Here is a 23,212-nt window from a genome sequence, read left to right as displayed (position 1 = left end):
CAAGTGGCCCCTCCGAATCCGAGGGGAGGTAGTGCCGCTTTGCTCGGTACCAGACCGGTCGTGGCGGGAGCACGGACTTGGTTCGAAGTCATGACTGTTAGTCGCACAGGCGAAGGCAGACTTGAAAATTCAGACCTCGGGAGGAAGTGCAACGTACGCTGTATGACATTTCATTGTTGATATATCCAGTGCTTCTCACTGCATTGAGATAATACGTATAATTTTTTTTATAAATGAATTTTAAAGATTTTTTTAAAAAGCAATACTTAATAGTGTGCCTCTTTCTTGCTGTATGGAACAAACGGGTACCTGCAATGCCAGCTTGTCTCAGGGTACTTTCTTTCTCTCTTAGACTTTGATGAGAAAGCAGGGAATGCATTCATTTTTTAAAAGCTGAATTCCCCAATAGAATAATCTGGAAACTTAACCAAAGGAGAGAGAAAAGAGACTAGTTACCCACAGAAATTCAGAGAGCATGAATACAAAGGGATTTAGATTTATTTGAAATTACTTCAGAGAACAGAATTAATTCCAGGGCTAAGAACTTCCTCTCCAGTATTGTCTCCTCTGGAGAGACTTTCCTTGCCAGCCTACCCAAAATATCCTTCCTTCATGTCATTCCCAGAACCTCTGGCCTGCTGTGTTCTTTACGGCTCTTATCAGTGCATGAATTTATATTGTTGAGTCATTGATTCATTATCTTTCTCCCCACAAGAATTTAGGTTCCACTGGGACGAAGCCTTTGCCCATCTGGCGTCTGTTTGTACCTCCAGCATCTAAGAACTTGGCACATACGGATACATTTTGGAATGAATATATCCGTATCAACTGTCCATACTAGAAGTGTGTTCTTATCCTGAGTAGATCACTAGAGGCATGGTACTGGGAACTGGGTTCACTGTCTAGGAAGGACACCACACAACGGGTTCCACTGGGCTCTTGGATAGAATGGATGCAGGTGCTTTCAGTCCCGACGTTTGAAGATTTCTGTCCTTGGTCTTATACTCCCGTCATCCCATGGTCCTCACACTTGGCTCTGTCTCCAAGGCTCAGGCGTCCCTCCTGTCACTTCCCCTTCTGTTCTTCACCTTGTCTTCTTGGATGTTCCTTGGCCTTTCCCACATCACATCTCTCATTCAAATATATTGCTGATGGAATGTATTCTCTTACCACTTTTTAAATAGAGTTTGTGTTGCACACATAAGCAGAAAGCTCAGCAAACACATTTGGTAACTTGTAAAATTTTTTTTTTTTGGTTTCAAGAGTTTTTTTTACTGACTTGATTGTGGTTTTTACTAAGTAGGGAGCAGCATGCCATTTCATTCATTCTCTTGGTGTGTGTAGGTGTTTACTGGGCATTTATGCCTGGGGGACACGCTGCTAGACGCAGAGGAAACCGCACTGACTAACACAGAGACCCAGTCCTAGGATCTCACGTCCTAGTGGTGGGAGACAGAAAAATTAAGGCCTTCTCGTCCCCCTCCTTCTTGTGATATTTACTTAGGATCAGAAAAGACTAACCATGATCTGAAGGTCTTGTGACATTCACAGAGTTTGGGAGGAACAAGGGGACACATTATTTATAAGTGGAGGCAGTCTGTCTTAAGTAGGGTGGGGTTTCTCCTTCTTCTGTGTTTCTAATAGACTAGTTCATAAACTTGCCCAGGGACCTGTGTTGGGAACTGAACTTTCTAGAACTTGTTAATTCCTGGGAATGATGGAGAACAGAGATAAGTGTTTGTGTGTATCTGCACACACACAAACACATGTCTTCCAGCTCCCTAATCTCATGTGCCAAAGTGAGGAGATATTAAATAAAACTGCTGTTTTAAAAACATTTCCTAAGTGAGAGAGAGAGACTTTTAACCCATCCACATGTCTGTGTATTTGGACCATAATAATCTAACTTCTTTCACATTTGAGTTTTGACCTTGTCCTTTATTGAGAGGTTTTTATGAAACACAACTGTTTGCAAACTGTTTATGTATTTGTTGTAACACTGTTGTCAGGGTTATCGCACAGCACCGCCTACGTGAGGTCTCATGTGAGAAACATCATCTGGGGTTCCTGGCCAAGAAGAACTCTTTCTATTTGGGAAATTGGCATAACTCCTTTCTGATAACAAGAGCTATAAATATAAGAATTTTTTCTTTTTTGTCTAATGTACCAGAAACTTCTCAGGGACGTAATGGCCAATACAAGTTACATTTTTTTTTAACCTTCAGACTTAGTTTCCTCTTCCTTTTCATGATATGATTATTCTCTACTTGTTTTGTAAACATTTCACCATAGACTTTCCCCCCCAACCCCCCAAAGTGTCTAAAACTTTTCCTCTTAACAGGCTTGATAACTATCTAAAGTAATCGGTGTCCTAAGTCACAGCAAACTATGGCCTGCAGGCCAAATCTGACCTGTTTGTTTTTTAAATAAAGTTTTATTGGAAAACAATAATGCTCCTTCATTTATATATTGTCACTGGCAGAAGGTAGGGTCTGTAAAGCCCAAGATATTTATTATCCAAGGACACTAGCTACACCAATCATGTGTATCACAGTTACTACTAAGGATTAGAAAAATAAAATTCTAATTTGTGAATATTAAAACAGCTTTATATGGATTGTAAATAGGATTCATATTTTTGAAAGCCACATATATATATTTTTTCATGCATGTGCACACACACACACACACACACACACAAAACTGTGTAACATTTCCCATTTTGATCATGGTAGCTTTCTAAATAAATCTAATTCGTCCTTTTGGTAGTCATGTCATATTTCCTGTGATTCCCTCTTAACCATGTCCTCTCTTGTCCTCTTTGCTTCTAGAGGAAGATCGATGTAAACTGTACTGCAAGGCTGAGAACTTTGAGTTTTTTTTCGCAATGTCTGGCAAGGTGAAAGACGGAACTCTTTGCTCCCCAAACAAGAATGATGTTTGTATTGATGGGATTTGTGAAGTAAGAAAACATTTCTGTTCTGGGATGTATGATCATGCTTGCATTTCCTCCTATCAAACGTATGCAGTGGGAAGTCTTGCAAAAGATTCTGTGTCTGGAGAAAAGCGGATGGCATAGGGCAAAAGGGCAATATTCTCAAACTGGGTGTGAGCAGCATCTCTAGATTCCCCATGTACTTTGTGAGTGGCCCTGTCTGCTTTTTTTAGCTTCTCTTTCACTCCTTTCCCATGTCGTGATGGCGATACATCCTACGATGCATAGTAGTTGTAAAATTAAGGGAGGAGGTAAATTACAGTAGTAAACTTTTACTGTGTGTTTGCCAAGTACATTCTGTACATGATTAGAACCTCACAAATGTGTTTTGAAATAGTGCTATTTCTGATTAGTTTTCCTTTCTCTTTGGATATCCACTTTCTTTTTTATTTTAATTAGATTGTGAGCTCTTTGATCTTTTAAGGGTGTTGTGTGTGTGTGTGTGTGTGTGTGTGTGTGTGTCCCAGCTGTTTTTATGTTTCAGTGGTAGAGCTGCCCTGAATAAGCTCCCCTGCCGCTGGTAGCCACAGTGACTTTATATTCCAGTGACTTTATAATTGCCCTAGGCGTGCACCTAGTAATAGCAGAGGAAGGATTTGGACCCCAAGTCAGTCAAACTGGAGACTCTGCTTTTAACCATATAGCCATATGACCTTCCTAATGTTCTATAATTACAGAAAACCATGGACCAGTTGGTTATTCTTAGCCACTGGCTCTCCTCATCTTTGATTTTCTCACTTATTTCTTTTTTTATTTTTTTTGTCACAGCCAGTGGGATGTGATCATGAACTTGGCTCTAAGGCAGTTTCAGATGCATGTGGTGTTTGCAAAGGTGACAACTCGACTTGCAAGTTTTATAAAGGCCTGTATCTCAACCAGCATAAAGCAAATGGTAAGAGGCGCTGCGTTCGCACTGCTGTCGCTCATGCAACACAGTTTGCTACTAAAAAGCTTAAGTCATGCTTACTGTGGCTGAGCCTTTTACCTGCTCTCCTGACAGAGAGCAGACGATGGCTTCGGTGCTCATGCACGGGTCAGCGGTAGACGTTTTTTTAGTGTGAAGCATTTCATCAGTACACGCGTCTCAGAGATGTGTTAAGCACATGCCTTTCTATTTTGCAGTTTTAATATACTGACCCGGCTGTCATATGTCCCACATACCATGAAACTTATGATTCATGAGGTGAATTGTGATCCACATTCACATTAACTGAATACTTGAAGCTATTAGCTAAATATCTTGAGTAAAATTAAACTTTGATCCCTATTCTCTGAGTGTCACTGTGGAAGTACATGGCTCTAAATCTCTTCTGGGTAGCTTAGAAATAAGAAGTATTCTTGAGTTTTTATGGCCTTTGACGTTCTGGAAAGAAGAGTGTATCTCCTGCCCACACACATCTTTCTGGTGTTCCTGCACTTGGAAAATGAAATAATTGATCATTTTCACTTCATAGAGTAGGAATGGATGTTAGTGATTCAAAAATCTCATGCTATTAAAATAGACTCTATACACACATCTGAGTATTTCTGGTTACCTTTCCCTGATGCACAGTGTGGTAGACAGAAATGTTCTGTTCTTTCCTCCTAGAATATTACCCGGTGGTCATTGTCCCGGCGGGGGCCCGAAGCATTGAAGTCCGAGAACTGCAGATCTCCTCCAGTTACCTTGCCATCCGGAGCCTCAGTCACAAGTACTACCTCACGGGGGGCTGGAGCATCGACTGGCCCGGGGAGTTCACCTTCGCCGGGACAGTGTTTGAATACCAGCGGGCGTTTAACCGCCCAGAGCGTCTGTCTGCACCAGGGCCCACAAATGAGACATTGGTCTTTGAGGTAAGCCTGCTCCGTTTGTTCAGTTCTCAATGCCTCTTGCTAAAATTATACTGACGACCCCAATTTGTGCCAGCTTAAAGAACTTCAGTCCTTATAGTTCAAATTTGTTTCCTAATCCACTAAATTTCAACGGGCAAAGGGGAAAGAAAAGGCAGCAATTCCACTTTTGGAAAGAGGGTAGGAATTCAATGGCCTCCAAGAGTATGTGTTGATTCTCACATTGAGATGCCAGACTTTCACTGTGGCAATCGACTGTCATGAATGCAAAGGAATGTAGTAGGAAGGCATCCTACATTATCCCATTCTGTCTCTGCCTGCCATTTCGGGAGTCCATTGTAGCTGTTCATCACATAGGTCAACCGGCCTAGTGACAAAGTAGAAAGAACATTTGCTTAAGTGTCAAGGAAGTTTTAATCACAGCAAACCACCTTAACTTTTGTAGGCTGTCATTTTCTTAGCGGTAAGAAAAGAAAATAATAATAATGGGTAATAACAACAATACTAAAATATAGCCACCATATTTGCAGATGACTCTGCAAGATACTCATCATGTATATGTTTTCTTTGGACCTCACTGTAATGTCTCTGCGTTGGCTTTTTAAATTGTGTGAAATGGGGCTGAGGATTGCTTTCAGAGGCAAGCAATTTTGCCCTGCGTTGTATAGAAGTCACACTGGCTCCCACTTTCTGGGGACTTACATAACCAGGTACTAATTTTGAGCTTCCATTTCTCACCTACACAATTGAGATAGAAAACTTGACTCATGGACTTGCCCAAAAAATAAGCAATGAGATAGGAAGAAAGGTGAAAAGATTTGCCTCATTGACACAGCTGGGAAAAAAGCAGGACTGACCCGGAGTCTGTATGTTTTCCTTGTAGGCGAATCATTTCTACACTCAGTCTAGCCAACCTGCTCTTCTCTTCTCAAGTAAAGGAAACATAAGTTCAACTTAATGATCTTTGTCATTTAAGGTATTAGCCTTAAACATTTACTAAGAAAGATGAGTAGAAACCAGTTTTTAAAAAATGACCACATGAAACTTCGGATTCCAAGTCTGATGTACACATAGCATAGTTAGTACAGACTCTCAACTAGCTGTGTAACTTGGGCACGTTCTTGGGTTAAGTTTCTTAATTTCTGTGTCACTTAATGTCTACATTTGTAAAATCGGCAAACAGTACTAACCAGCTGGGTGATTATAAGGATAATTTAAGATAAGTCCAATGTTTACAGAGTACTTGGCAAGTAAGTTTGATAACCCTTCTATCGTCTTGCCTTCTGAGCATTTCATGTATATATTTTTAAAAAATCTAAACCTCAGACCAGGCTTTGCAAACCGGTGACTACAGGCCAAATTCAGCTCCCAGATCTGCATAATATTAAAACCAATTGGACCGGTGCTTTAATATTGGGTGATTTCTTAGAAAAATAGAGATTTTTACCACCCTAAGAACAAAGAACTTCTGGCCCCAGTAGATACTTGAGTTTGCAACCTTGGCCTTAGATCTCGACCATGCATTAACTCCTGTCAGCCCGTGAGCGTGAGACACGAGGTCCTAACGCCTCTGTCTGTGTGACGGAAGGGCCCTGAGAGACCTCACAACACTTCCTCTAGAGAGAAGCTGTCATTAGGAAATATTCTTCCAACCTTCTCAACACTTCCACTGCAGAACGTGACAGAAGGGACTTGAAATCAACTTGGACCAAAGTTAGGGTGGTTTGGAGCTCCACAAGGAATTAAACCTAAGATATAGGAATTGGATTCTGATTAAAGATTTCTGGACATTTTTTCAAACTGTTTTTTAGATGTATTTTTGTTCTGTTTCTTTTCTATCAAGCATCTGAGCAGAAAACACCTTTTCCTTTTTTTTTTCAGAAAAGTTATATCTTCTTTAGAGAGGTATATTTAGCTTGTGAGGTATCAGCTTTCAAACAACATGGCTTCGTTAGTTTTGCCAAGTGACCTTTGATCCATCTCTAAGCAGATGTACACAAACTAAACTCTGAAAAACAAGCTAGATTCAGAAGTGGGGCTCCATGCCTCCCCCAGCTTCCGCCATGGGCAGTGAGAACAAAGCACCAATCACTCTTAATGAGAAGCAACCATCACGACAAGCAACCAGCTCTTGCCGTTTCGTTCTCCAACATTGTTCATACACACAAAGCTGTTCCAGCAGGTTGTCACACTTCTGCTTGTAATTTAAGATTTGGTGTTAAGCATATATTAACTTCGGGAAAACCACAGCAAAGAATAAGACAAGAAATAATGGCAAATGCAAAGCAGAGTAAGAGAGCTGCTCCTTACACCCATCTTTAGAGCCTGAAATGTCCCCTGGCATTGTCACCGAACGTCACACCAGCTTCAAATGGAGGATTTCTGTTTATGCTTTCACTTAAGCTTCTCTCATTCATCTACATTTTTTTTTTTTGCCCTGACTAAAATTAAATCTGGGTTGTTCACCAGGTTCAAATATTTTTCCAGGAGTTATTTTTGAGAAATGGAAAGACAGATAGCTCCCTTAAAAAAAAAAATCCTAATGTAAAAAATATTGGATAGATCTAAATAAAATTATGAAAACGTACTATCTTCCCGAGGGTCAGTGAGAAATGTAGAATTTGTTTTTTAAAATAATTTGTTTCTACTATGTACACAGAATAAGAGCTACAATATCTCGATTAATACAGAATTGCAGTTTCACCACAATGGCGTAAGGTCACATTACTTAGCTTTGTTTTACAAAGTCTTACTTTATGTCCTCATTGTTCTTACAGATTCAGTGAAAGCTTAAATTAATGTCTTAGGAATGTGACCTGTCTGAAAACAATCTAGAGGAAACTTGTATGATTAATTGGACATGTCTTGCTTGTATTTTTAAAGGAGCTATGCTTTCATTCAAAACGTGCAACTCTGTTAGGAGCTGAAAGAAAAAACAAACCAGGAACCTATATTATGTCTATTTTCTCTCTTAAAAGAATCAGGTTAATGACTTTAATATTTAAATTACAGTTTATTTCTCTCAAGAGAACAGCGTCAGATTTCTGGTCAGTTTTTAATGCAATGCTCATACCTCTCCCAAGTCGATAGAATGTAATGGTTTCAAAAAAGTTAAAATCACAATAAGCAATAAATTGCATTTTTCAAAACTAGATTATATATCAGAATCCAAGTAACCCATGCCTATATTCTTTAAAGGAAGTTAAATGAAGTTCATATGCCTTTCCATACAACTATGGACTTAACCAAAATGACTACTTTTGGAGCCAAAAATATGTTCATTTCAATATAAAAACGTTGAATGTGTTTTTAACAATCCTGTGGGGTGCCAAAATCAAAGTGTGGGAACCCTACCAAAATGAAAAATGCTGTCCCATCCACAGAAAGTATGAATCTGTGAAAGAAAGTACTTTTTCTCTTGGCCACTTAAAATTACTGCATGTTCACTAAGGTCTCACTAGAGCATGAATCCAGCAGAAGGGGATTTGCCAAAACACAGGAGGATGGCACTGGGGGGATAATGCCTCTCTTTTACTGTTGTTCATATGTATTAACCAGACCCTCCGCTATCTTAGCCGGTTCCTATCTTCAACCACCTTGGTATGTATTGATTTCAGTAACTACCTTCAGAGTAATTTACCTCTTTCTCTCCCTGTCTATTAAAAAAAAACCCCAAATTAAACATTTGTTGGGTGTTCATTCAATGCCCGGCCCTGTTCTAGGCATTGGAGATAAGACAAATGGTTAAGACATAAATCATGTTGCCAAAGGATTCTAGCTCAAATCTTTGAAGAATGTAAAGAGTGAGTTTTGGTATGTGGGTCCCATTCTTTTTTGGAAACAACATGAGTTAGAACAGGGGGCATCTTGGAATGAGTCACTTAGAACTATCTGGGTCACAATTTTCTCATTTCAGGAATGATTGCCCCAGGATAAACTAATTTCTTCCACTATATCCCATAGCACTGTCCTGAAGCACTTTTATAGCACCTGAAACCCTGTATTAGCAGAAAAATGCTTTGTAACATCCCAAACTGGTATCATGTCTGAAACATCACAGATGCTCAAATAATTATTTGTGGAATGAATGACATCCAATGATAAAATTCATTCGTTCATTTAAAAAGCAGAACCTTCTTTCCAAATTGAAAAATCATATATGCGGGTGATATAAAGCAAATGGAAGCCTCTCCCTACCCCATGGGCCCTACTGTCCCAAACCAGTCAGAATCTGAAGGTCTCTAAAGAGGCCTCAACGTCTGCAGTACACATTTTAAAAACCACTGGATTTCATCATCTCTTTGGACGAGTCTTAGAACTGTACAGTTTAAAGTTAAGTACAGTGAATAGCATTTAAAGTATTGAAATCTGATCTCCTAAATTGCATTTAAGGAATCAATATGCTTCCTAAAATGCTTGCCTTTCCCACAGTGAATTATTTGCTCACAAGAAGTTGCTGACTAGTTAGTTCACAGCAGACTTACCTTAATCTGGAAGAATAGCAACTTGCCCTCCCAGGTGGTTAGTTTACTAGGTTTTTTTCACTTATTTCTGGGTGTTTTCTCAGGCGGGGCAGGGTCACACAATCCTGGGAATAATTGACCACTGTCAGTTAACCCCAAGAAATAAGTGCATGGCCTGACACCAAATAAAAGTGCCTTCTGCATCTGGTTATTTTTATATGTCAAAACTTTATAGATGTCTTCATAAGGGAAGCTCAGTTTAAACTAAATGGAAAACAGACCCTCACTTGTATCACCGAGTTACATGCCCGTCCAATTTTAAAACACACTCTCCATTACATTCATTCTCCTGGAACCTTGACTCAACATGTTTCAATATTTGCAACAGGTGGATATCAATTTAAACAGTGCTGGCCCCGTTGATTTCCTCAGTGGCTATGGGAAATTCCTAAGGGTAATCAAGGGTTTATATGATTGTCTTAGGCCTTCCATTTTTTAGGCATTATTTAAATCCATCAATCAAGTTTTTGTTTTGAAGTACATACATATATATATACATGTAAACTGAAGAAAAGGAGCTAATTTTCATCACCCTGTATTATATTTCTGCATTGCCCAGGGAAAACCTAATCCTACACACCCCCACCCCCACCCAGCACACACACACAAAAATTAATATTGACTTGGCAATCATACACTTTCTGAGATCACTATGGATATGGTTATTATAAACTAGATAATTACTATATATTTCTTTTATTCAACTTATTCCCCATAACACAAGTCTGGCTTTAAGTCTAAAGAGTTCTTCATTGAACCCTTGCACTCACTAAATCATCTGAAAGATTCAAAAGTCAGCTTGAATGTCAATAGTCTTTATGATACGCTGTATAGGCTCCACATTATGTTTATTTTATAGAGTTTGGGAACAAAAGAAAAACTAAATTTGTGTTATTTCTGTACCCCATATAGCCCGATTCAGTGTGTGCACGTTGTGTGAGGAAATAAATGTTGAAGTGATAGAAATGTGAAAACTGAAGATGCATATTGAAATTTACACGTGCCTTTGGCCCAAAATAATCTTTTCATCTGAAGTAGAACATATATATGCAGGGCTTTTAGAACGTGTCTGAGAACAATGTTTTTCCACTTTGAGATTGAGATACAGCTAATGAAGGTCCCTGCTTCTGTTCTTTGTTTTAAGCACGGCACAGAAGGCCTGTTCCATATACGGTATTAGGAGGCTTTGGCAATGAGAATTAAAAACAAAAAAAATCATTCTTTTTTTCCCCCGTGATTATCTGAGGTGTCCACTTGGAGATGATACAGTCTTTAGAAGTGACTGAAGATGAGCTTTTTTGGCTACCTGACACTCCCCTGCTCGTTTCCCCATTTCCTTCTCTCCTGTCCACCCCCCTCCCTTTTCTTTGCTTTCATTCTCCCCGACCTTCCTCTGTTCTCTCTGCCTCTCATTCCGTCTTGCTCCATCTGTCTGTTTCTCTTTCTCTGTTTCCGTCTGTCTCACACACACACAAACCAGTGAGTCATATTCTCTATCAAACTGTCATGCAGTCGGGCTGGGTAGGTGAGGAAATGCATCGTGAGTGTTTCATTATATCGTAATTTCATCTCCATCTGATGCAGTGATTCAGGATGACATGGTAGCACAGGCTGCTATCCGAGGCCTGAAATACGATCACTGGAGTTTTTACAGCATTCCTTGTTTTCAAGTCTTAAGAGTACAAGCTGTCCTTCGTGTTCAGGATTATATTTTTCTCTTGTTAGTTGGCACAAGGGAGAGTTTAACTCTTTGAAAGCCCATTCCCTCGGCAGAGTGTACGGAGGGAGAATCGTGAAACTGAAAAGTACAGCAGCCTTTGTAATGACAGCAACTGAGAAACAGGTTAACCACAGGCCAGTTTCAAGGCAAAAAAAAAGACGTCTAAAGAAAATTACTATAATAAACAGCTTCCTCCACTCTTTGGCAAAAGGGGATGACGGGGTAGCGGGGGACCAGGTGGACGGGCACATCGATCAGTGAGATGACAGTGTGTGAGCACCGCTGATGGAGTATTACCTTCTCATCTTAACTCCTTCCTTGTGGCCCTGCTGTCTGAATTCCCCCCAAGGGAAAGGGGCTGGAGTGAGTAAAGATGTGCCTCAAGATAAAATCAGCGTAAGGGAAAGGAGATTAGCCAAGTAGCATGGACTGCGTGAAGACACAACATACAAAAGAGGCAAAGAAGTAATGGAGAATTAATTCAGAACAGATGATGTAAACCTCAGACTCCAGAGGACAAATCGGAGGTGCTCTTGCAGTACCACGTCATTTGTCTAGAGATTGCCATTTGCTGTTTGAAGTGGGGCCTCCAGTTAATTCATGGCAAATACTTGTGTGACGGGCTGGAGAACACTATTTATTTCCCTTCCTTAAGCCCTGAAGAATCTTGATGAGCTGAATTAGAACCTAGTCAAGGTTCACTGTGTCAGCCCACACCTTTGAAGCTGCCTAATAGATGCATTTCCGAGTCCGCAGTCGGAGTCTTTGTGTCTCTGTCCCTTGTTAAACCCTAAGCTCACTCACACCTAATAGTGGTGATGGTACCCGCTCATGTTGTTCAAGCTTTAAGGCAAATAAGAAGAAAGCGAAGACAACTGGCTGGATTTGAACATCACAGGGGCTTCTAAAAATCACAGGAACTTAACAAAAACATGAGACCCCACCACAATTCCATCCCTTCCCTCTGCATTAGTTGAAGTATATAGTGTGATTCACGATTTACCAGGAAGGGCCAGTCTATAAAGCATATTGCATTTCAGTTGTTAAAACAATGGTCAAGTAAAACATCTACATAAATGTAGGGGAAAGTGGATTGAAGAGATTAAAAATCATGTGTGCTGACACCAGATAGTAGCATGTTCAAGAAACAGAGTTTTCGAGTTTGAACCCAGCAGCACAATGTAAATGTTACTGCATGCTATGGAATCGCATATATTGACAAGATATTGATAGAATATTTTCAACAGTCACACAATTTTTAGAATTTTACATCAGAATTGTAGACACTGTGTTTCAGAGTTTGAGAGAGAGTATTGCAAGGGTTAAGGTGTCCAGTTTTGGAGTGAGACGGTATCAGAGACTGAGTCCCAGGTTGCTGCTTATTAGCCGTGAAATCTTGTGTGTTGCCTGATTCATCTACAGTATTGGGATATTACCAACTCCTTCCATTAATACGTTATTATGCCTTCCTCATAATATTGTTATCAACTTTCAGTGAGATAATGCACGTACAGCGCTTTGCTTGGCATAGAATCAGCACAATAAATATTGCTATTATTATTTTTAAAGCAACCAGATACATTATGGAGGACAAGAAACGAGCTTCATAGCATGCATTAAATAAAAAGCCAGTTTTTTAAAGCCTATCTATAACTCATTTCCATGGGAGCATTGGGACTGCTGCTTTGAAAAAAAAAAAAGTCCTCAATAATGAAACAAATGCAAAGATTGTTGGAGGCATTTGTAGTTTTAACCTTAAAAATTAAAAGTGGGAGCACAGGAAGAAAGCTGTTTACCCAAGATGACTCGGTGTGTCCTCCGTTTTTATTTTGGGTGCCTGAAGCAGAAACCGCATCCCCTCCTTCAGAGGGCAGGTGGTCGAGTCCAGCCCTGACTGTGGTTTTCCAATTTAAGAAGCTGTAAATTTTATAACCGGCCGCTGCGGTCAAAGCTGCTGAGCGCCGTGTCTGAAGTCAGGTGGTTCGCGTGTTAAAGGTAGACATTAAACAGTTCTACCGAGGACCTGGAAGCAGTTAAGGAGGGTGCTTGCCAGCTGTAAATTAGAGACCCGGTGCCAGTTGGCTGGAAAATTCTCTGGACTAGGTCCAGTTAAGTAGACGGAACTGCTGGCGGGCTTTCCGAATCTGTGCATTTCGCAGCTCGGCCGTGCGGTCTGACCTGCAGCCTGGGCTCAGCAGCAGGGTTGCTGTCATGACATCCCCGATCGGCGTGCTGATGGGGTGTTGGGGGGCGTGTGTATTCTCCACCTAGTGCTGAGAAGTTACTGACTGCTTTTGGCAAAGTCAGGGAAATGCTTTAAAAACTAGATGAGAGTGGTGGGAATTATCCTTTGCAAATTCCATATGGTCCTAGATGTGTTACCCCGCATTCACAGAGGCAGGCAGACCCCGAGCTCCGCGGTATCATGCGTAACCTCCCGCGTCCCAGATGCAGGCCAGGCAGACTGGGGCCCGAAGTGGCCGTGGTCGTGGTCACGCTGACGTGCTCAGGTACAAGCCCACCTAACTGGGGGCTGTATTCTCCACCTGGGAAGAGCAGCTAAGTCATTGTTAGACCACAAGGTCATTTAGAATTTGGAAAGTTTTAAATTGTGTCTTAAAATGGATACAGGGGAGAAAACCTGGCCTCTGGGATTGGGTAGAGCCGTCGGCATGAATATGGACCTTGCAAAGTCAACCAGGTCCTTGGGCTCAGAGAGGTTCTGTGTTTGGTGATGCTCTGACGTCAACAGCTTGAAATTCTCAGTAATTTTTTTAAACAAGGGCCTTGCATTTTCATTTTACACTGGGCCCCACAGTAATGTAGCCATTCTTTAGGGTAAGACTGTTTCTTTTTTTAACCAAGTCCAGTCTTTTTGAAAACAGGTGAAAAGGGAGGGGCCCACAGAGATTCTCTTAGCCAGACGACAATCTTTTTCCAAAGGACTGACTGTCTGCAGGCATCAGACAGTAAGAGATAATTGCTGTGTATTCTGTTCTTGATCACTGTTCTCCTCAATGCAAGATAAAGGGCACAGAGTACATTACCATTGAGAAGCTAATCATATGTTATAATTGGCAAATACTCATCTTTTATTTATTTGGTTTGGTGTCTATTTGTTTAAATAACTATTCCCTTTCAGAGGCCTTTATGAACTGATGTTAGAGTAAATTCTTAAGTCAGCTTTCTGCTGGTTTATACAAATATTGTCTTTCAGCCTACATGATTACACATATAACTCTGCATGTCAATTTATAGCTACGTAGACATTGTCTTGAGTCATTTGACTTTTTTAAAGTTGAGAGTCTTATTGATACATGCATTTGTTGAATGCATTAATATTTTCAACAAAATATAAACAATTTGTCCTACATGCCACTGGCTACAGAAGTATAATAATAATTATACATCAATAACCAGCTACTATGTATTTTATGAGTTAGTAATTTAAAGTTGCATAATCCTGTGAACATTTCAGCAAATTGTGTAAGTCATTTCTCTTCTTACTTTGAGTGGATAAGTAAACTACTTTTTACCTTGATGATATGAAATGGATTAGTTGCTTCTTTTCTCGCTTTTAGCTTGAAAATTTTACTTTTCAGAGGAGCCTTGCAAACTTTTATTTAAACTCTGAGGGAAGGGAGGTGGGAAACTCAATAGAGAAGTTTGACCCTTGTGGCTTCTTTGCCTAAGTGGCACCAAATAGTTTATTAATTAAATGACGGCTACAAAGCATCTTTCAGTAGTCATGTGATCCCACATCACCCCACCACCAATTTCAAGCGGCATGTGCTTTCCTGTGCAGGTTCTATGGCGCTTTGTTTTTGATCTCTCAAATAACTCACTAAATTATTTTCATGATAGTAAAAGTGGTGTGGACTTGTGTCATCTCTACTAGAGAATATGGCTTGTCCTAATCCCAAGGATGTCAGGACCACGGAAATCAGAAGCAGTGATGGTAGTTGAGACCAGGGAAGAGCAGTAGCAATAAACACGACACAGGGAGAAATGGACAGATTGAAGATATACTGAAAGCAAAGATAACACCATTTCCTGATTGGTTAGGTGTTGGGTGTGTGTAAAAGAGGAGATATCCGTGTGCCTCTAACTTTTTATTTTGCCCTGACCAAGCACAAGGATTGGGTTGCCATTTTCTGAGATTGGGAAGAGCAGCCTTTCAAAGGACAGGGAGGAAAATCACGAGTTCCATGTTGGATATTGATAGACCTTTAAACATGTAAGCAGAGATGCCCCGTAAGCGGTTGAATCTGTGAATATGCAAGTCAGAGAATGGATGTCATCTACAGCAGTGATGTCTAATACAACAGCCCCTATCCACACATGGTTATTCAAGTTTAGATTTAATTTAAGTTAGATTTAAAGTCTTATTCTTCAATCATACTAGCATACGAGTGCTCAGCGGTCACATGTGGCTGTGGCTACCATAGGGAGCAACACAAGATTGTGGTACATTATCATTGTCATCGCAGAAAGTTCTACTGGACAATGCTGGTGTAGTCTTGAATTTGGGAGTGTTTAACATGTAGATTAAGATCACAGGACTGGATGAAATCACCTGCTGGAGGAAGTATAGGTAGATAAGAGGTCAAGAGATTGGAGGTCACTTTGGCATTGATGGTTAGGAGGTAGAGTATTTGGCAAAGAAGATGTGGAATGAAGGCTGGTGGGGCACAGAAGAACTAAGAGAATGGGTTTCTCATTCAAGAAGGAAGTGAGCAACTGTGTCCAGGGCTGTGATGGGTTGAGTAGGACGAAGCCTATCAACTATTGGACATGCAGGGTTTTAGTGACGTGGGGAGGGATGCCTGATGGGTGAATAAAGAAAGATTGGATACATAGTAAAAGCAGAATAGAGGGATTTTTGTTCTAAAGGGAAACAGTGAAATAGGATGTGAGCTGGAAGGATATGTGTAGATAAGATTTTTAAATTTAAGATGCAAGGTACAATAGCATGCTTGGATACTGATGGGAAGGATCTGCTGGACAGGCAAATTCCAGTAAGAGTGGAGAGAGAAGGACAACTGTGGAAGTGATGCCCTTAAGTAGAAGGGGGAAGATGGACAGAACCCACAGCAGGGTGAAGAACCTGGACCAGACAGGAGCCAGGATAGCATTCGGGTACCGAGAGAATTGAAGTGTCTGAATACAGATGCAAAAACAGGTTCACCAGGGGGAAACACCGTAACTCTCTCTTGCTGTCAGTAGCATTGATAATGTTTAATGGGTAGCTTTACTAGAGCCTTGGAGAAATGAGACATCTTGGTTGCTTTTGTTTATTTAATAATAGCCCTTTGATTGATCTTCACAGTCTAATTTTTTCCCCCCTAAATGCATCCGGCTATTCACAGCAACATTTTTAAATGCTTTATAGTGAAAGCACATGCCACCTATGGCCTAGGTTCTAGAATCTGTCTAAAAGGTGAAAGTATAATATATTTTTAAATGCTTGTTGAAAATGTGTTAAACCACTCTTAAGGATTCAGAACATAAATCCTTGAAATTTGGAAGACAAGAGCTAATGTTATTTTTTCTTTTCTTTGCGTTTCCTTTGGGGATTCCATTCCCTTATGGCAGTAGAAGTCAGGATCTAGTTTGAATGGGGTACAGTATGGGGCGGAGTGGTCCTCGGAAGTGGAGAATTAGTAAGTGGATTTCTTTCTTTATGGCTCTTGACATTTAAATATACCTCCCCTTACATGTGTGTACGATGCAACTCCAGTGTATTGTAATATAATGGTGGCTCATGAGCCTTAGCTCACGATAACACTTAATGCATTTCAGCTACATTTTACTGCCACGTGTGTACATGTAGTGTGCTGTGTGAATTCCTCCCCCACAAGATCTCTACCTTCCTGTGGCACAAATAGCAGAAGTGTTCCATTTGAGATACTACTTTAATTGAAGGAGAGATTGAGTTGAAATATCAGTGAGCATCAAGATTATCTTCTGAATTTAAAACTTCTCAAAATTCTAGTTTGACTATGAACTCGGAAGTGTCTGTGTTTACTTAATATCACATGAAGACATTAACAGAAACACCAAAAATATCTCAAATAAGGGAAGCGTAGTACTCATTCAAAAGATATGAAATGTTATAAATAATTGACATGATTCCAAGCAGAGGTGTACAACTTACCAGCAAAAATAAGAAAAGCAAAGACTAGAAAGAGCCTCAGAAGAAAGATGCCTGGGACCTCGATTTTGAGGTTTTCATTGGTTAGTAATGAGAACTTGGCATTTGTCCATTTTAAGGGTACCCCCTGTTTCATTCTTTTGCTGAGGCATAAGGGAAACAAAGAACTATCCATTAACATTTTGGTTGTTTCTGATTTATTTTGTTGTACAAGAAATGATACCCACACCATGGGACCTTCAGAGTAAGCCATAATATTCCTGGAGATATTTAAGCTGATAGCATAATGGAAACCATTTTGTAACAGCCTAAGGAGTCTGGTATAATGAAGGCCCTTAAACAGCTGCCACCCACCCAAACTTAATTGAGGTGGGACCCCAACAAAAAGATTTTTTTTAACCAGAAATCTGCTTTGCTTCTTGGGCATGAATGCCCTGTTCTGGTGGCAAAGAATTTTCCACAAGACTCACAGGGCAAGAGAGAACCAGCTATTTATATTCATGCTTTGAGCTTGAAAGAAAATAAAAACTAGTTAAGAGCATCAGAAAGAGAGGCGAATCATGTTTGCCCACACCACAAGCAAGGTGATGCACTGCAGCGGGTAAGAACATCTTGTTGGAGGTCCTACGTTCTATTTTAAGCTCGTTGACTCATCCCCTGTGCGATCTTGCACAAGTTCTTTCTTGTCAGTTTCTTCCAATGAAAAAATAGGCAGCTTACGCTGTAGAGTTATTAGAGGAATGTTTTGAGATAACGCATAGAACAAGCCCTGCAGAGTGTCTGGCACCTGGGAAATGCCCATAAATGATTGCTCTTATTTCAGGCGTCAGACCTTACAGGATCAGATTTATCCTAAGTCGTTGCCTTTTTGAGGTTAAATCCATTCCAGTCTATATATTACCAACCCCTACTTCTGATCCTATCTTGTTTTGTCTTACCTGCTCTTCCTCGCACACAGTCAAAAGACACATTCTCTTTGGAAATGCTATTGGAAACCTGCTAGGATACGAAAGTTGGCAACTCTCAGTTGGGCATGCCCAGTGCTTCTGTTATGCCCAGCTTCCCCTGGCACTCAAGAGAGTGATTGTAAGTTGTAGCCCAAGATAAATTATAAAAATGTGTATGTGTCAATTCAGGCTCAGCCATCATCCATGGGACACCACTGTGTGTGAGTGCCACACTAGGTTTTTAAGTGTAATGTGAAGGTAGTGACCTCCCAATATAACCTTCTTTCCTTCAATATAATATTTTAAGAAATCACTGTTTTGCCTTATGAATGGGTATACCTACAGTTGAGAGTTGTGGGCTTATAGAAAATGTCAGGTCTCCTTTCTGTATTTAGCATCTATCTAAATCACAGTTTTGATTATATGGAGGTAGGTACATTTAAAGTATCATGGGAAACCTGTAAATCCACATAAAACACACTTGGGAACAATAATGTGAACCAACCTTAAGGTCAGAATTTCATACCAGTATCTTTAAAATGTTCAATGAGATTTCTGGAATTCCAGGGTCTGACTTGTACCTTGATGTCTGATTTGTATCTTACACTGTCCAGATTCTGATGCAAGGCAAAAATCCAGGGATTGCTTGGAAGTATGTACTTCCCAAGGTCATGAATGGAACTCAGCCAGCCTCAAAGAGACACGTCCACGTCTGGAGCACCGTGCAGTCAGATTGCTCCGTCTCCTGTGGTGGGGGTAGGTGATTTCCTAATTCTGTCTTTCAAGTCTCTTCTTAAAACCAGTCCTTTCACTCCAGGCCTTTTTAAGTTGTATGGTTTAAATAAACAACAAAAAAGCTGTCTTTCATGGGAACTGTCGCTGTGAAAAGCAAATACTATTTGTTGACCCTTGAACAGTACAGATTTGAACTGCATGGGTGCACTTATACATGGATTTTTTTTCAATAAATATATCGGAAGATGGGTGTGGGACGGATTTGTGACAATTTGAAAATGCATTTTTTCTCCAGCTCACTTTATTGGTAACATACAGAATGAAATACATATAACATACAGAATATGTGTCAATTCATGGTTTATGTCATCACTAAGTTCCAGTCCACAGTAGGCTGTTCGTAATTACCTTTGGGGAAGTCCAAAGTTATACCTAGATTTTCAGCTGTGTGTGGGGTTGGTGCCCCTAAGCCCTGCATTGTTCAAAGGTCAACTGTATTACAGCATTATTTGAGGATTTTCCTATGTAGAAAGGAACCAATTCCCACAAAACTCAAGTCATTCACAACAGGACTTCAGAGTTATATGTCTAAAATTTATGGGAGAAAATACATAAATATAGATCTATTTATTTATAAATATAAGGAAATGTAGATATATATATATATATCATTATTTTTTATTTTCAACTTATAGTTTAGTTTCTCCCTATCCTGGCTTGTCTGGATATAAGCCTCCCATGGGTACTTACAGAAGGTAGGGTCAAGACCTGTGTGAACACAAGTGTGAACACGAACTGAGATGGCCAACGGCAGCATGGGTATTGTGCCATCCCATCCCCTGAGGGGTGAGGTCGGCAAAGTCTCTCTCAGTAGAGAAATGTATGAAATGTGAGAAATCATCCTTGTAAGGAAAGGGAAAACAGCAGGGATCCTCTCAGCAAGTAGAAGGCAGGCACTTTATTTAGATCCCAAAATATCACGTGCTTGTTTGGAAGTCTGTCTGTGTGATTCTTGCCTCTTTGCAAAGAAGAATAAAAGCCTGTGAGTAGCTCCATGAAAGCCCAGCATGAAGGTTGGTCACTCATTTCTTATTATCAGGGCAGACAGTGGGTTCCCCTGCTGTGCCCATCCCACTAAGCACAATGGGGCATCTTGGAGCCAGAGACAAAGCAGAATATGGAAAACGAAAAAATTCTTCTGTCTGTTATGTCTTATATCTGAAGAGGTATCTTTACACTCTGCCCTTTTTCTCTTACTCTCGGGTTGTGAGCAGTTTTTCACGTATCAAATGTTCTTTGAGACCGTCTGTTGTAACTGCCTGGTATTCCAAGGGGAACACAGTTCCTCGGGGACCAAGTCAGCCAAAGGCTGGATGCTGGAGAAGCGCACTGTGGGGTTCCCCCTTGTCTTGATCTGGCGGTCCCGTCGCATGACGTACAGACGGTGGTGTATTTGAGGCATAGGAGGAGAAGAGTCCGAACAACTAAGCACTCGGGAAGCGAACTATTAACTTTAGGGAATGCCCGTGCGGTTTTGACAAGCGCCTCCTGAAAGCAAACCTACTTGGTCCTCATCAGTAGAGAACAGGAGAGACAGACTTCTCATTGTTTCTCAGATTCCATGGTGAGGAGAAGTACCATGTAAATATAACCAAACAGAAGAAGAATCGGACAGCTGACAGATAAAATTATCCACAAAAAAACATGTATGCCTCTGATGCAAAGGCCTGAAATGCTCAGTGAAAGCAAGGCAGTGGGGTGCCACTAAAACAACCAAAAACCCAGAGTCCTAGCTGATGGGTATGAGTACATATTCAGTGAGTTCAGCTAGTTGTCTATATGTGCTGAACTCTTACGGGAAGTAGAAGGTGCTTCATGGAAAAGCAGAATCTTCAAGTCACCATGCATAATAGACCAATGGTTTTTCTTAGAAGTCATTTTCCATTAGATGTCTGCAATGCGAGTTAAAGTTGGTGGGATGTTTCCCTTTTTTCAAAACGTTGTATTTATCACTTTATGTCTAGAATGCACAGCAGTCTTGGAGACCAAGAAGCTACACATTAAAATTATTAAAATATAAAAACTATTATATTGGGAAATGAGACTCCAGTTAGTTGCAGGTTTTATCAAAAAAAAAAAAAGGTGTTCTCACACACAGAGTATTTGGATTCCATGTCTTTAATAAAATATCAGAACCCTGGTAAATCAGAAGCTAACCTTGGGAACAAAACTGAACTGATTATCTGTGATATTCACTTTGTGACTTTGGATATCTTATTAGGTTACGTAAGTGTCAAGGCCATTTGCTTACGAGATCAAAATACCCAAGTCAATTCCTCGTTCTGCAGTGCAAGAACCAAGCCAGCCACGGAACCCCAAATATGCAGTGCTTTCTCCTGCCCTGCCTAGTAAGTCACCTGGAAACGTCTTCCTATTTGTGCTTGTATGCTTTTATTGTGGATATGAGATAATTAAAGCCTCCTGTCCATGCTTATGATCAAAAGTGAACCAAAGATACACAGAATGCCCAAAAGAGTAATAAAAGGAAGAAGATAGTTAAGGTTAAAATATGTAACTTGAAAAACCCAAATTAGCTGTAGACATTCATTTGACTCTGGTTGTGGAGACCTAACCTGGACCTAGGAAGGTGTCCTTTTTTATTCCTAACCTTTGCATAGAGACTCCCTCTCTCTGAACTAAATCAAACAGATATTTCAATAACTCAGAATCCTATATTAGTTACATTTACAAGTGGTTGTATGCTTGACTTGTATATATATAGTCATACTGAGAATTTAAAAATCGTAATACTGTGCAGACCATAAAACCCCAATAGCAAATTATACAGTAGCAGGACACAAAATAAAAAGAGGTAGAGGCCAAGTGGTAATCTGCTCCTGATTATGGCCCACCATGAGGAGCTCAGTGGGTTGGTTTGGGATGGATTTTAGCCACATTATTGTTTGAACACTAATTTTAAGTAATCTTCCCAGCCGCGTGGAGTCTCCTCTGATGTGATTTATCTTGTGCCAAATGCATTTATATAGAATTGACAGAGTTTCTTCTAAAGCCCTGTTGTGTTCACTAATGTTTCAGATCATCTTAATAAGTAGTGTTTGCTCTGTGGTGATGCAATTAGATTGCATGGTATTTTTAAGCACATACATTTTTTATCCTTGCTAGTAATGCATTTATCATAACGGTTTGGGGCTTCAGGGTCCACCAATCCCATACCCCCAAATTGAACCAGGTTTTCTCTTAGAATCTGGAACCAGCTGTGTTCTGAACACAAAGAGGAAAAGAAAATTTGGTGGGCTTCCGTGGACTTGTTTCTTTTGCAAGAAATATCTAGTTCTAAGAAATATCCAGTGGCCCTAAGATGTGATTACCAGACAGCGTTATTGACCACAGGGGTGTGATCTCACCTTAAGAAGGGGTGTGTGTGTGTGTTTATGTACATGTAGGAACTGTAAGTTTAAATGGTGAGCTGATATTTTCTGATGTTAAGCCTCCTTTCTATCATTGATTTTTTGCCAAGCAAAGAAGGGACCCCATTCATAGGTACATCCATGAAAAGGGAGAGGGTTGTGCTCGTGCCCAGCTCCTAGACCTGCCCTGATGGCTGCACGGGAGAGGATATTCTGTGCAGTACAAGTTTACTGGCTATATAAGGGCAGAACGGTACAGCCCCTTGCAATAACTCTGCAGAACTGGAGTGGTGAAGCAGGCAGGGGCCTTTGTGCCCTTCTTTCCTTGGCCATCCTATCACTTATATCTCTGTATTTTCTGTGGGATTAATGGGACCTTTCAGGGACTGTTCTTCCCCAGGGATATGCTAAATATAAGGCTTAGACTCTTAGAGTTGTAACGACAAAGGTGTTCATCAGATCTAACTCTATTATTTTCCCGTGTAACAACCACGTCACATGCACTTACGGTATGCCAGCCCTGTATGCGACGTGGAGATGAATAACTTGTAGTTCCTGCTACCAGTGAACCCACGATCAGGCGGAAGAGGTGCATGTGTAAGGAAATAATTGAGATGCAGTGAGATGTGTGTTATAAAATTATTCCGTATAAAAAAAGTAATAGGGGAGAAAATGGACAATGTAGAACTCTGGGCTCTGAGGTCGGGGTTGACAGGGGCTGAGGATGGATGGAGAGGGAGCCTGGGACCCAAGTGTGGATAGCCATGCATGCCATGCAGAGAGTCTGTTTGCGTTGTGCTCTTCCAGTACTTTTACAGACTCATCACATTTGTCACATAAAGGAGAGAAACTTGAACTTGGTAGACAAACATGCCATCCT

The 23,212-nt window shown here is 40.5% G+C and overlaps 1 protein-coding gene across 2 annotated transcripts in view; it reads left to right on the top strand.

Moving 5' to 3' along the window:
* The window catches only part of ADAMTS18 (ADAM metallopeptidase with thrombospondin type 1 motif 18), a 129,716-nt gene that overhangs the window by 89,309 nt on the left and 17,195 nt on the right, over positions 1-23,212 (top strand). For both annotated transcript variants that reach the window (XM_036993741.2, XM_073225786.1), the window contains 5 exons: positions 2,832-2,962; positions 3,764-3,887; positions 4,584-4,828; positions 18,784-18,925; positions 21,186-21,312. In XM_036993741.2, coding sequence (XP_036849636.2) covers positions 2,832-2,962; positions 3,764-3,887; positions 4,584-4,828; positions 18,784-18,925; positions 21,186-21,312 — 769 coding nt within the window. The remainder of the gene's footprint in view (positions 1-2,831; positions 2,963-3,763; positions 3,888-4,583; positions 4,829-18,783; positions 18,926-21,185; positions 21,313-23,212) is intronic.

Source organism: Manis javanica, chromosome 17 (genome assembly GCF_040802235.1).
Source record: "Manis javanica isolate MJ-LG chromosome 17, MJ_LKY, whole genome shotgun sequence".
Lineage (NCBI taxonomy): Eukaryota > Metazoa > Chordata > Mammalia > Pholidota > Manidae > Manis > Manis javanica.
Note: the sequence above shows the minus strand (reverse complement) of the source record. Positions and strands in the feature narration are given on the sequence as shown.